Raw genomic sequence first — 10513 nt, forward strand, 5'->3', positions numbered from 1 at the left:
GGCTTTGATGTCTAGTGGGCAATCCATGGACACAGGACTGGCTTGAGCCATATAAGAGCTGCACCCCATCTGGGGGGGATGTGTGGGACGCCCCTAGAACACAACCCAGAGCTACCTGCCATTCCCCAGGCATGGCGGGCTGTTCACTGCCCCCGGAGCCTGTGCCAGCAGGACGGGTGGCTGCTGTGCGTGTCCTGCCACCGGCCGGGCTGCTTGCTCCTGTCCTTGCAGGGCCACAGCGCTCTGTGCTCACTTTGATGTCCCCTTGTTGTGCCCTGCCGGGGATGCTCCCTGGGGGTCTCGGGGAGGCTGTGCCAGGCTTTGGGGACGGGCGCGGGCAGCCCCGCCGTGGCACGGGCTGGACCCGCACATCCCCCGTAAATCCCCGCAGGCAGAGCCTGGCAATCCGCGCCGGTGTCTGCCGGTGCTGCTGGGGACCGGAGAGCCCCTGACGCTGTTGGCGCCGTGGCAGCCCCGCGGGCAGGCTGCGGTCCCCGCCGTGGCCCGGAGGGTGACCCGGAGGGCGATCCGGCAGCGGCGGGGCCGGCTGGTACAATGAACCATTGCTGCGAGCGCGGGGAGGAAGGGGGGGCGAGGGGAGGGGAAGCTCTTGCTCGGCTGCCAGAGCCGAGCAGAGACAGGGGAAGCTCACGGCCGGGCGCTCCCGCTCTCCCACGGCCGCCGCCCCCGCAGCCCCGGCGCGGGCCGGAGCGGGGCTGCCCGGTGGTCCCGGAGGGAGCCCCGTGCGAGGGGGGTCCATGCCAGCCGGACAGGAGGGCTGACGGCAGGAGGTACGTGTGCGCTGTGAGGGGCAGGGTGTGGGGCTCAGCCCCGTAACAGCGGGGGGGTCTCCATCCCCTTGCCCTGTGCTGCTGGGAGATGCCCCCTCCGTGTGCGGGGTGGCTCTGGGTGCCGGGGGAGGCGGCCACTGAGCTGGGGGGACAGAGAGTCCCGCGACACTGGTGGGGACTGCTGGGGGGGCTCGCTCTCACTGTGCCCTCCCTGCTTCCCTGGGAATGCCCGAGGGTGGGAGGAGACCCCCGTCCTCGCCATCCTGGGGGGCAGCAGGCCAGCAGGGGCTGCGGGGTGTGTGTGAAGGTCTGGGGGCACCCACCAGCTCCAGCTCACCATCCCGGGGGGCAGCAGGTCAGCGGGGTGTGTGTGAAGGTCTGGGGGCACCCTCCAGCTCCAGCTCACCGTCCCGGCACGAACTGGGATTAACACCACGTCGGGGAGCCTGCGGAGCACATGGTGCCCTCACCGTGCGGGACCTGCGGGCCGGGGAGGGGACGGGACACCCTGGGGGACACACACACACCTGTGCCCTCCGTCCCCGCGGGTGCCCGTGGGCTCCCAGCCCAGCCAGCGCTCGGGGCGATGCTGCGGGCTGAGCTCTCCGCGGCTGAGGCTGGGGGAGCTGCAGGGGCTCAGGCCCTGGCCGGGGCGGATGCTCCCCCCGGTCCCTGCAGCTCTGCTTCGTCCCTGATCCTTGGTGTGTCCCAAGGAGGGACAGGAACTCGCTGCTTCCTGCCCTGCACAATTCCCTCCCCACCCCGCTCCTCCCGGGACATTGTATTTGGAGCCCTGGCCGGCTCCCTCCCTCCGCCCCTGCAGCCCCTTGGATCCGGGAATTGCTCTTCTTCCAGCGGAAATCCTGCTTTCCCAGCCAGCGATGGGGCTGGAAGGCTGGGGAAGGGGGGCTCCCTCTCCTCTGAGCATCTTGTGCCAGGGCGGGGGGCAGGGGACCCCTCTGTCGTGGGGCCTGCGGCTGACAGATGGCCTTGCAGAGATCACTTTTGGGGTTGGCAAGTCCTTCAAATTTCATCCCAGGGACCAGCCCTGCTTGTGGGCATGCAGGGGATGGGGGGCCATCCCTCCGTGCACCCCTTGTTCTGGAGGAGCCTGCTCCCACCGGGAGCCACAGGGGACTCACCAGGCACTGGGTGAACTGGGAGAGCTGGAGCTGAAGCAGGGCTCCTTGGGGCTGGGGGCAGTGGGGAGGGGGCAGGGACACGCCACCACCTGCCACAGAGCTGGAACAAGGAGCAGATGTGGGCTCCTGTCCCCTCCCCGGGTCTGTGGGGTCCTGGGCATGGTGACACAGCTCCAGGTCCTGTGTCCTCATGAGCCACTTTCCCCTTCTGCACTGCAGCTGCCTCATGCCCAAGTTTTCCTGCTGGGCCCAGGGAGCTCCAGAGCCACAGGGGGACAGAGGAACCTCAGTGGCACCAGGCTGGGCTGTGCAGCCCTCTCGGTTCCTCTTCCCAGGGAGCAGGAGCCGGGGCTGCACGCAGCAATGCAGGATGACAGTGTGGGACAAGGCATGGAGGGATCCAGGATAGCCAGGGGCTGCAGCCCTGCTATCAGCCCTGCCTGACCCTACCAGCTGTCACCATCCCCAGCGCACAAGGTCCTGCCAGTCCTGTGGCCCCTTGATGGCCACAGCACCATCCTCTTCCTCCCCCCAGCCCACACCGTGCTCCTGCTGCTTCCTCTTCCCACTGCCGAGCTGCTGTGTGAGTTCCTCTGGCAGCCACCTCCTGCCCAGGGCGCCGTGGCCCCCTCAGCCTGGCAAATGCCACCATGGGTGGGACATTCCCAGCACCCCACATGGCTCCATGTGGCTGCATCCCCCCAGAGCCTGACTTACCCCATGAGGGGAGTGGATGCAGGGCAGGCAGGGAGCCCCAGGGGTACCTCAGCACTGTGGGTGACATGTGGGGTGGTGTGCAAGGGATATTGTGCCCTGTCTAGCAGCTGGGGATGGGGCTGAGCTGTCCCGTGTCCCAGGGGCCGGGGGAACAGATGGAGGGGCAGCCGGGGCTGTGGCTGCTCCGTGCCCAGCCCTGCCCGGCGGGACAGGGGTGATGAATTGGCTGGGGCTCAGCGCGGGCGGGACCTGGCAGCTCGGGAAGGGCTCAGCTGCCATCTGCTCCCCAGCTCCAACAGCTCCTTTTGGGGAGAGCTGGAGCCAGACACCGCCGTGCAGCCATCGGACACGGCACCAGCTGCGTCCCCTTCCCGTGGGCAGTGAGGGGATGGAGCCACCCTGGGGTGAGCTCGGGGGCTCTTGGGTGCACAGGGAAGGGGAAGCCTGGGTGCCATGCTGCTGCACATCACCTAAACCCTCAATGTGGCACAGGGGGTTCCACTTGCCCGGAAGATGCTCTTTGGCATCCCCGTCCCTGCTGGCACCTGTGGCAGCTCCACTGCTTGGTCAGCACTGAAATTCAGCAAAATGGGAAGTTTCTGAATGTGGTGGGGGGGTGATTCCCACCCAGGGGTACAGGGTTTGCGAGAGCCAGGGTTGTTCATCAGTTTAAATAGCCACTAATTATGAGGAATAAAACCCCCAACCAGCCGAGTTTCCTCAGATTTGGCAACGCTGCCCTGTTGGCAACGGCTGAGGCCTTGCCACACCACCAGTGTGGAAAGCAGAGATGGAAGGGGAGAGCTGGGCTCTTTCCACCCCTACTGAGAGAGAGGAAAGGGAATCAATAACCATGATTGAGAAAACCTGCCTGAAACATCTCATCCACCCCAAACCTATGTCTCCTCCTGCTTGCTGGAGTGCAGAGGACAGGACACCTTCCTGCTCCTTCCCTCCGCTCTCAGCTGGAGACAGAGCCATGCTGTAGACTGGTGGGGGTGGCTGTCCAGCAGCCAGGGCAGTAACAGGGCTGGGGATGGACGTCTCCGTATAGCCATGACAGGAGAGGTCTGATTTCCCCCTCCTCCTCCTCTGTGACACCTTCTCTCTCTCCACATGTGGCCGGAAGAGCCTGTGCTGACCACAGCAATGTGAGCGAGGACCTCGCTCCCCAAAACACCCACACCCACCGAGCAGAGGGTGTGGGGATGGGGACGCTTTGGGGTCTGGCTCCCCTTCAGCCTCGGGGACACACATGCCCTGAAAGGACGTGAGCAGTGTGGTGAGGACGCAGTGAGAGAAAAACCCACTTGAGGATGTGGTTTCAGCCCACACCGGGGTGTTGCAGCCCTTGGAGGAATGCTGCAGCTTTGTGGGGGTGTTGCAGATCATGCAGATCATTTTAGCTCATGCAGGGGGGTTGCAGCCTGTGAAGGGATGTTGTAGCCCATGCAGGGGTGTTGTGGCTCGTGCAGGGTTATCACAGCCTGTGCATGGTGCTTCGGTCTGTGCAGGGGTGTTGTAACTCAGGCAGGGGTGTTACAGCCCAAGCAAGTGGTGTTGCAGCCCATGTCGTTGGTGTTGCAGCCCGTGTAGAGGTGTTGTAGCCCATAGCAGGGGTGTTGCATCCTGTTATGGGGTGTTTCAGTATATTCAGGGGTATTTGGCAGAAGTGTTTCAGCATGTGCAGGGTGCAGCAGCCCTGGAAGAGGTGCCTCAGTCCATGCAGAGGTGTTGCAGCCTGTACATGGGTATTTTATCCCATGGAGGGGTGTTACAGCCCACGGCAAGGGTGTTTGAACCCCTGCAAGGGTGTTGCCCCACACCTGACGCCCTCCCTGGTGTCCACAGGTGACCCTTCTCCTCCCTGGAGGGACATGGAGCAGCTGGAGTGACCTGAGGAGCCGTCGCAGTGAGTGGGGCCGCCGTGGAGCACCCAGGGGTGCCAGGGGGACATCGTGGGGTCCCCCGGGCAGCACAGCCCTCCTGCAGCAGTGCCACTGGCCGTGCCCACGGGGACCCCCGTGTCCCCCTGCTGGCCGGTGTGAGCCGGGGGGTGGCAGGGTGCCCCCAGGGCCTCTCCCCATGTGTGCACTGGCACCCGTGGGTGCCCCCTGCCGGGGGGGCGCGGGGCTCACGGACCCTCTGTCCCACAGGCGGTGCCCAGGATGGGCTGCGTGCCCTGCAAAGAGAGGGGGGCTGGCAAGGGGCAGGCAGGGGGCGAGGGGGGCTCCCTGCAGCCCCCTGCCTCCCAGTACGACCCCGACCCCACGCAGCCAGGGGCCATCTTCACCCGCATCCCCGACTTCAACAACTTCCAGGGGCCAGCCCTGCCCTCGGCGCCGTCCTTTGCGGAGCCGGGGGGCTTCACCTCCGGCGTGCTGCAGACGCGGAGCGGGGCCATCTCAGGTCAGCGGGCGGCTCGGTGCTGGGGAGGGAGGGAGGGAGGGAGGGGTGTCCTGCCCAGCCCTGGGCTGGAGCCCGGGGTCACCGCGGTCCCCTCCGTGTGCCACAGGCGGGGGGGTGACACTCTTCATCGCCCTGTACGACTATGAGGCCAGGACGGAGGATGACTTGACATTCCAGAAAGGGGAGAAATTCCACATCATCAACAACACGTGAGCCCCCCCGGACCTCCTGCCACCCCCAGCACCCCCATGGCACCCCAGGGAGGGGCCTTGGTGCCTTGGGTAGCCCCCCCAGGAGCCAGGCTGGGCACCCAAGCTCTGTCTGGGCTCCATCACTCAGTACCAGGGCCAGGGTCATGAGCTGAGTGCTCTCAGCAGAGATGGGTGGGGGAGAGCAGGGTCTGGGGAGGCACACGGTGCCTCCTGTGCCTTGTCTGTCTGTCTGTCCCTCCTCCTCCACGTTCTCTGTTTCCCTGCCCAGGGAGGGGGACTGGTGGGAGGCCAGGTCACTGAGCTCGGGAGCCACGGGCTACATCCCCAGCAACTACGTGGCCCCTGTGGACTCCATCCAGGCAGAAGAGTGAGTAGCGGGGACAAAGGAGGGAGACACACCCCAACCCCACCTGCCTTGGGCCCAGGTGTCCTTGTGAGCCCCGGCAGTGCCACAGTGCTGGCACGGGGGTTCCATGGTCCCCTCCTGGCACTGAGCCCCTCGCCGTGGCAGGTGGTACTTTGGGAAGATCGGGCGCAAAGACGCGGAGCGGCAGCTGCTGTGCCACGGCAACTCCAGGGGCACCTTCCTCATTCGGGAGAGTGAGACCACCAAAGGTACAGGCACAGGGCTGGGGACACCAGGGGCTGTGCCCCACATCCCTCCCTGACCCGTGTCCCCATGTAGGTGCCTACTCCCTCTCCATCCGGGACTGGGATGAGGCCAAGGGAGACCACGTGAAGCACTATAAGATTCGGAAACTGGACAGTGGGGGCTACTACATCACCACCCGTGCCCAGTTCAGCACCGTCCAGCAGCTGGTCCAGCACTATATAGGTAGGGTGGGCTGAGGGGTGCAAGGGCGGCAATAGGAGGGGTAGGGAAAGCTCAGAAGACCCTTTGGTAAGAGACTGGGCTGAGGGGGTTGAGCTGGGGAAGGAGGGGGCTGTTCTGTTGGTGGCATTCGGGGGCTCCCTGAGTCTCCCCTTTTCCATGCCCGGGTGCAGGGAGTTCCTGTTGTCTCTGGTGAGTGGGCATGAGCCCAGGTGCAGCTGGGGGGACTGGGGGTCCAGCCCAGCCGAGGGGCTGTGGGGCTGAGCCTGGGGCAGGTGGAGGGGGTGCATTTCTGTGCTGGGGGTGAGCGGGTGGTCCAGGAGCCTCGGTGATGCCTGGGGCGGTGGGAGGGGAGCCGAGGGCTGGGGGCTCCGAGCCCACTCTGACTCCTGTCCCTCCCTGCTCCCGTGCCGCAGAGCGGGCGGCTGGGCTGTGCTGCCGCCTGGCTGTGCCGTGCCACAAGGGAACCCCCAAACTGGCCGACCTCTCAGTCAAAACCAAAGACGTGTGGGAGATCCCCCGCGAGTCCCTCCAGCTCCTCAAGAAGCTGGGAAATGGGCAGTTCGGGGAAGTCTGGATGGGTAGGGCCTGGTGGGCAAGCCAGGCAAGAGGCAGGGGGGACATGGGGGTACCCCCAGGCCTGGTGCCCCACTGGGAAAAGCTCATGCCTGCCAGGACAGGCTGAGAGACACCGATTTGCTGGCATGAGGAATTATCCATGTCCTGCTCTGGGTTCACATGGGTCCCCCAGGATGCCCCATGTCACCTCTGCATGGGCAAGCAGACCCCCACCGCAGATGGGACCACAGCACCAGGCCAGGGGGTCCCACCTTTGTCATCCTCTTCCTCTGGCATCACCTGCTTCCTCCACTCATGCATGCTGCCTTCATCCCATCACATCCCCTCCCTCCTCTTCCCTGGCTGCCCCCCATCCCCCGCAGAGTACAATGACGGGTTGTGCCATCTCCTCACCCACCCGTGCCCTGCTGTGAAGCCCCAGACCCTGGGATTAGCTAAGGACGCCTGGGAGATAGCTCGGGAATCCGTCACCCTGGACAGGAAACTTGGCATGGGATGTTTCGGAGACGTGTGGATGGGTAAGGCTGGCCCGGCCGGCCAGGGCTGGGGGAGCACAGTGGGTAGGAGAAGGTTCCTTCTGTCCTGCAGGGAGCACCACAGGGTACCCACTTCTGTGGGGGAGATTGAAACTTGGCACAGAATCCACAAAGGGTTTGGGAATGGGGTGAGGTTGGTACGGGGTTGAGGGGAACTCCTTGTCCTGGGTGGGATGCAGTGGGATCACAATCCCTGCCCAGGGATCCCTTCCTTGCCCTGCCCTGATTCCTTATCCATCCATCCATCCATCCATCCATCCATCCATCCATCCATCCATCCACACAAGCATGCACGCACACACCTCTCCATCACACAGCCCTCTGTCCTGGGCTGGCTGTCCCCTGGACTCACGGTGACTCCGTATCCCCAACTCAGGGACATGGAATGGCACCACGAAGGTGGCAGTGAAGACGCTGAAGCCAGGGACCATGTCCCCCGAGGCCTTCCTGGAGGAGGCCCAGATCATGAAGCGGCTGCGGCACGACAAGCTGGTGCAGCTCTACGCCGTGGTGTCGGAGGAGCCCATCTACATCGTCACCGAGTTCATGAGCCAGGGTGAGCAGGGGCACTGCGGGCTCACAGGGCGGGCACCCGTGGGGTTTGGGGGTCTTTGATGGCAGCTCCTTCTTTCTGCAGGCAGCTTGTTGGATTTCCTGAAGGACGGGGACGGGCGCTACCTGAAGCTGCCCCAGCTGGTGGACATGGCTGCCCAGGTACGGGGGGCTGGCGCAGGGTGGGGGGCGCCCCCAGGGTCTGTGCTGGGGGTCTCCAGCGCTCCGTGCCCCTCAGATTGCGGCGGGCATGGCGTACATCGAGCGCATGAACTACATCCACCGGGACCTGCGTGCCGCCAACATCCTGGTGGGAGACAACCTCGTCTGCAAGATCGCTGACTTCGGCCTCGCGCGCCTCATCGAGGATGATGAGTACACGGCACGGCAGGGTGGGAGCTCCTGCACTCTGTCCCTCTGCTGTGTCCCCTGGCCTGGAGATGGCCATCCCGGGGCTGGGTGACCTGGGCTTGGATGCCCCAAGTTATGGTGTGCTGGGAATGGGTGTTCTGGGTGATGGACACCCCAAATTTATGGGTATTTGAGGTGATGGATGCCTTGGATCCCCCCAGGGAATGGGTACCCCCAGGGACAGGTGCCCCAGGGCGTGGGTACTTTGGTTGATGGATGTCCCAAGTGATGGGGGCAGCGTGTCCCCAGTGCCTTGTGTGCAGGGTGTCCCGTGTGTGAGCTGCCCCAGGCAGGGGGTGTCACGGGGGGTGGGTGCTCCTAGTGCAGGGTGCCCCCCGTTCAGGGTACCCCGGGGGCAGGCCACCCTCAGCAGGGGCAGTTCAGGTGATGGAGCCTCTGGTGCGGGATGTCCCAGGTGTGGGCTGTCCCCAGAGGTGGGTGCACCAGGTGCAGGGTACTCTGGGTGCAGGGGCAGCCCCAGCCAGGGCTCACCTGTGCCCCATTGCAGGTGCCAAGTTCCCCATCAAGTGGACGGCTCCGGAGGCTGCGCTTTTTGGGAGGTTCACCATCAAGTCAGACGTCTGGTCCTTTGGCATCCTCCTGACGGAGCTGGTGACCAAAGGCCGCGTGCCCTATCCAGGTATGGCCCACTGGGGCAGGTGCACCCCCGGGGTGGGCTGGGCAGGGCACAGACAGGGGCTGACCTCCTCCCATGCCTCAGTTTCCCCCTCAGAGGGACCGATGCTGAACTGGGCTCCTACCCAAACCACAGGGCAGTGCCACTGTGTGCCTCAGTTTCCCCCCTCAGTCCTGGCTGGTGCCAGGGGGTGCGGTCACTGAGCAGGAGGGTCCCTGTCCCGCAGGGATGAACAACCGCGAGGTGCTGGAGCAGGTGGAGCGGGGGTACCGCATGCAGTGCCCGGGGAGCTGCCCCCCTTCCCTGCACGAGCTGATGGTGCAGTGCTGGAAGAGGGAGCCCGAGGAGCGCCCCACCTTCGAGTACCTCCAGTCCTTCCTCGAGGACTATTTCACTGCCACCGAGCCCCAGTACCAGCCCGGGGACAACCAGTGACCCAGTGCTGGCACTGCCAGGGGGCTCTGGGGCGGCTTCGGGGTGAATCTCTTTTTTCCTTTAGATGTGGTTGCTTCCTTTGTCTGTGCTCAGGGCGGACACAGGGCTTTGCACAAGGATGCTGGACTCAGAAGACAAAACTGTGTGTCCCAGCCCCCCCCTCTTCCACTCCCTTTATTGCCTTCACACCCAGCTTTGAACCTGAGAAGGGCTTTGGCTGCAGGGGGGACTGTGGGGGGCCCCCATGAACCCCCCAGACACCCCCAGACCCACAGAGTGGCAGAGGGCAAGGGGGGAGCCCCCCGTGCCGGCCCCAATCTCTTCTGGGAGCACAGCTGGGTGGGTTCAGCCCCCCAAAGTCCCGGCACTGACCTGTGGGAGGTCACCTAAACCCTCCCTCCCCTGGTGTCTCCTTTAATTTATGAGATTTTATATGCCTCCCCCAAGCAGCCATCGACCCCCCAAGGGATCCCAGTACTCGGGGGACCCCCTTGTCCCCCACATTATCTCCTCTGCTTTATGGTAGAGCCAAGTCCTGAAAGCCAAACACCCACCCTGCTTGCCCTGGGGGCCAGGGGGGACACAGGGAGTGCTGGGGGGCCCAGGCAGGCGGGGGCAGCTCTGCCCCAGGGGCTGTTCCCTCCTGCCCCGCGGGGCAGGACGAGGGTACGGGATGGGGGCAGCCCCAGCTTGGCTCTGCCCTCTGCAGCAGGAATCCAGGGGGCACTGGGGGGTGTCAATGTGAATGGAGGGTGCTCCCCTGCCTGCTGCCCCTCCAGGCACCCCCGTTTTGAGCGGGTCCCAGTCCTGCGCCCCATGGCCAGTAACGCCCCCGCACCCCCAGGGCAGGGCTGTGGGTGGGCAGGGCCATGGGGAGAGGGAAGGGCAGGGCAGGGATTTGTTGTTTATTTTTTTTTAATGAAGTCTGTAAATACAGAGAAATAAAACCTTTCTAACAAACTGGGGGCAGCCCCGGTCCTTCTGCCCCTACCCTGCCCCAAGAGAAGAGCTGCCCCAGGTGGGTAAAAGCACTGGGGGTGCCCAGAGCTGGGGAGCAACACTGAGTTACAGGGTTTGGGTGGGAACACCCATCCCAGGGGGCAGGGGGCTCCCAGGATGGGTAATGCCCCTCACCCCCTCCAGCCCCAGGGCACAGGTCTGGGGGGCTCCTCCAAGGGGGAGCAGAGAAACCCCCCTGCCCCCAAGGCCACGTGGGGAGGGCACACACCAACTTCCCTTGCGAATAAAAGCCTGGAAACG

The 10513-nt window shown here is 64.7% G+C and overlaps 1 protein-coding gene across 3 annotated transcripts; it reads left to right on the plus strand.

Annotated features, from left to right (window-relative positions):
- Window positions 1–626: 626 nt before the first annotated feature.
- On the plus strand, window positions 627–10207 carry FGR (FGR proto-oncogene, Src family tyrosine kinase). 3 transcript variants are annotated; one of them, XM_077189594.1, is made up of 13 exons: window positions 627–791; window positions 4502–4562; window positions 4807–5059; window positions 5166–5268; window positions 5540–5638; window positions 5783–5886; window positions 5957–6106; window positions 6520–6684; window positions 7595–7774; window positions 7856–7932; window positions 8009–8162; window positions 8690–8821; window positions 9045–10207. In XM_077189594.1, exons 3-13 carry the CDS (start codon window positions 4819–4821, stop codon window positions 9251–9253), a joined length of 1614 nt encoding a protein of 537 aa, XP_077045709.1. In that variant the 5' UTR covers window positions 627–791; window positions 4502–4562; window positions 4807–4818; the 3' UTR covers window positions 9254–10207. The 3 variants fall into 3 exon arrangements, with proteins under 3 accessions (XP_077045709.1, XP_054504084.1, XP_077045710.1); XM_054648109.2 differs by lacking the exon at window positions 6520–6684 and adding an exon at window positions 7045–7200; XM_077189595.1 differs by lacking the exon at window positions 6520–6684.
- The last annotated feature ends 306 nt before the right edge of the window (window positions 10208–10513 follow it).

This window comes from Agelaius phoeniceus, chromosome 22, assembly GCF_051311805.1.
Source record: "Agelaius phoeniceus isolate bAgePho1 chromosome 22, bAgePho1.hap1, whole genome shotgun sequence".
Taxonomy (NCBI): Eukaryota; Metazoa; Chordata; class Aves; order Passeriformes; family Icteridae; genus Agelaius; species Agelaius phoeniceus.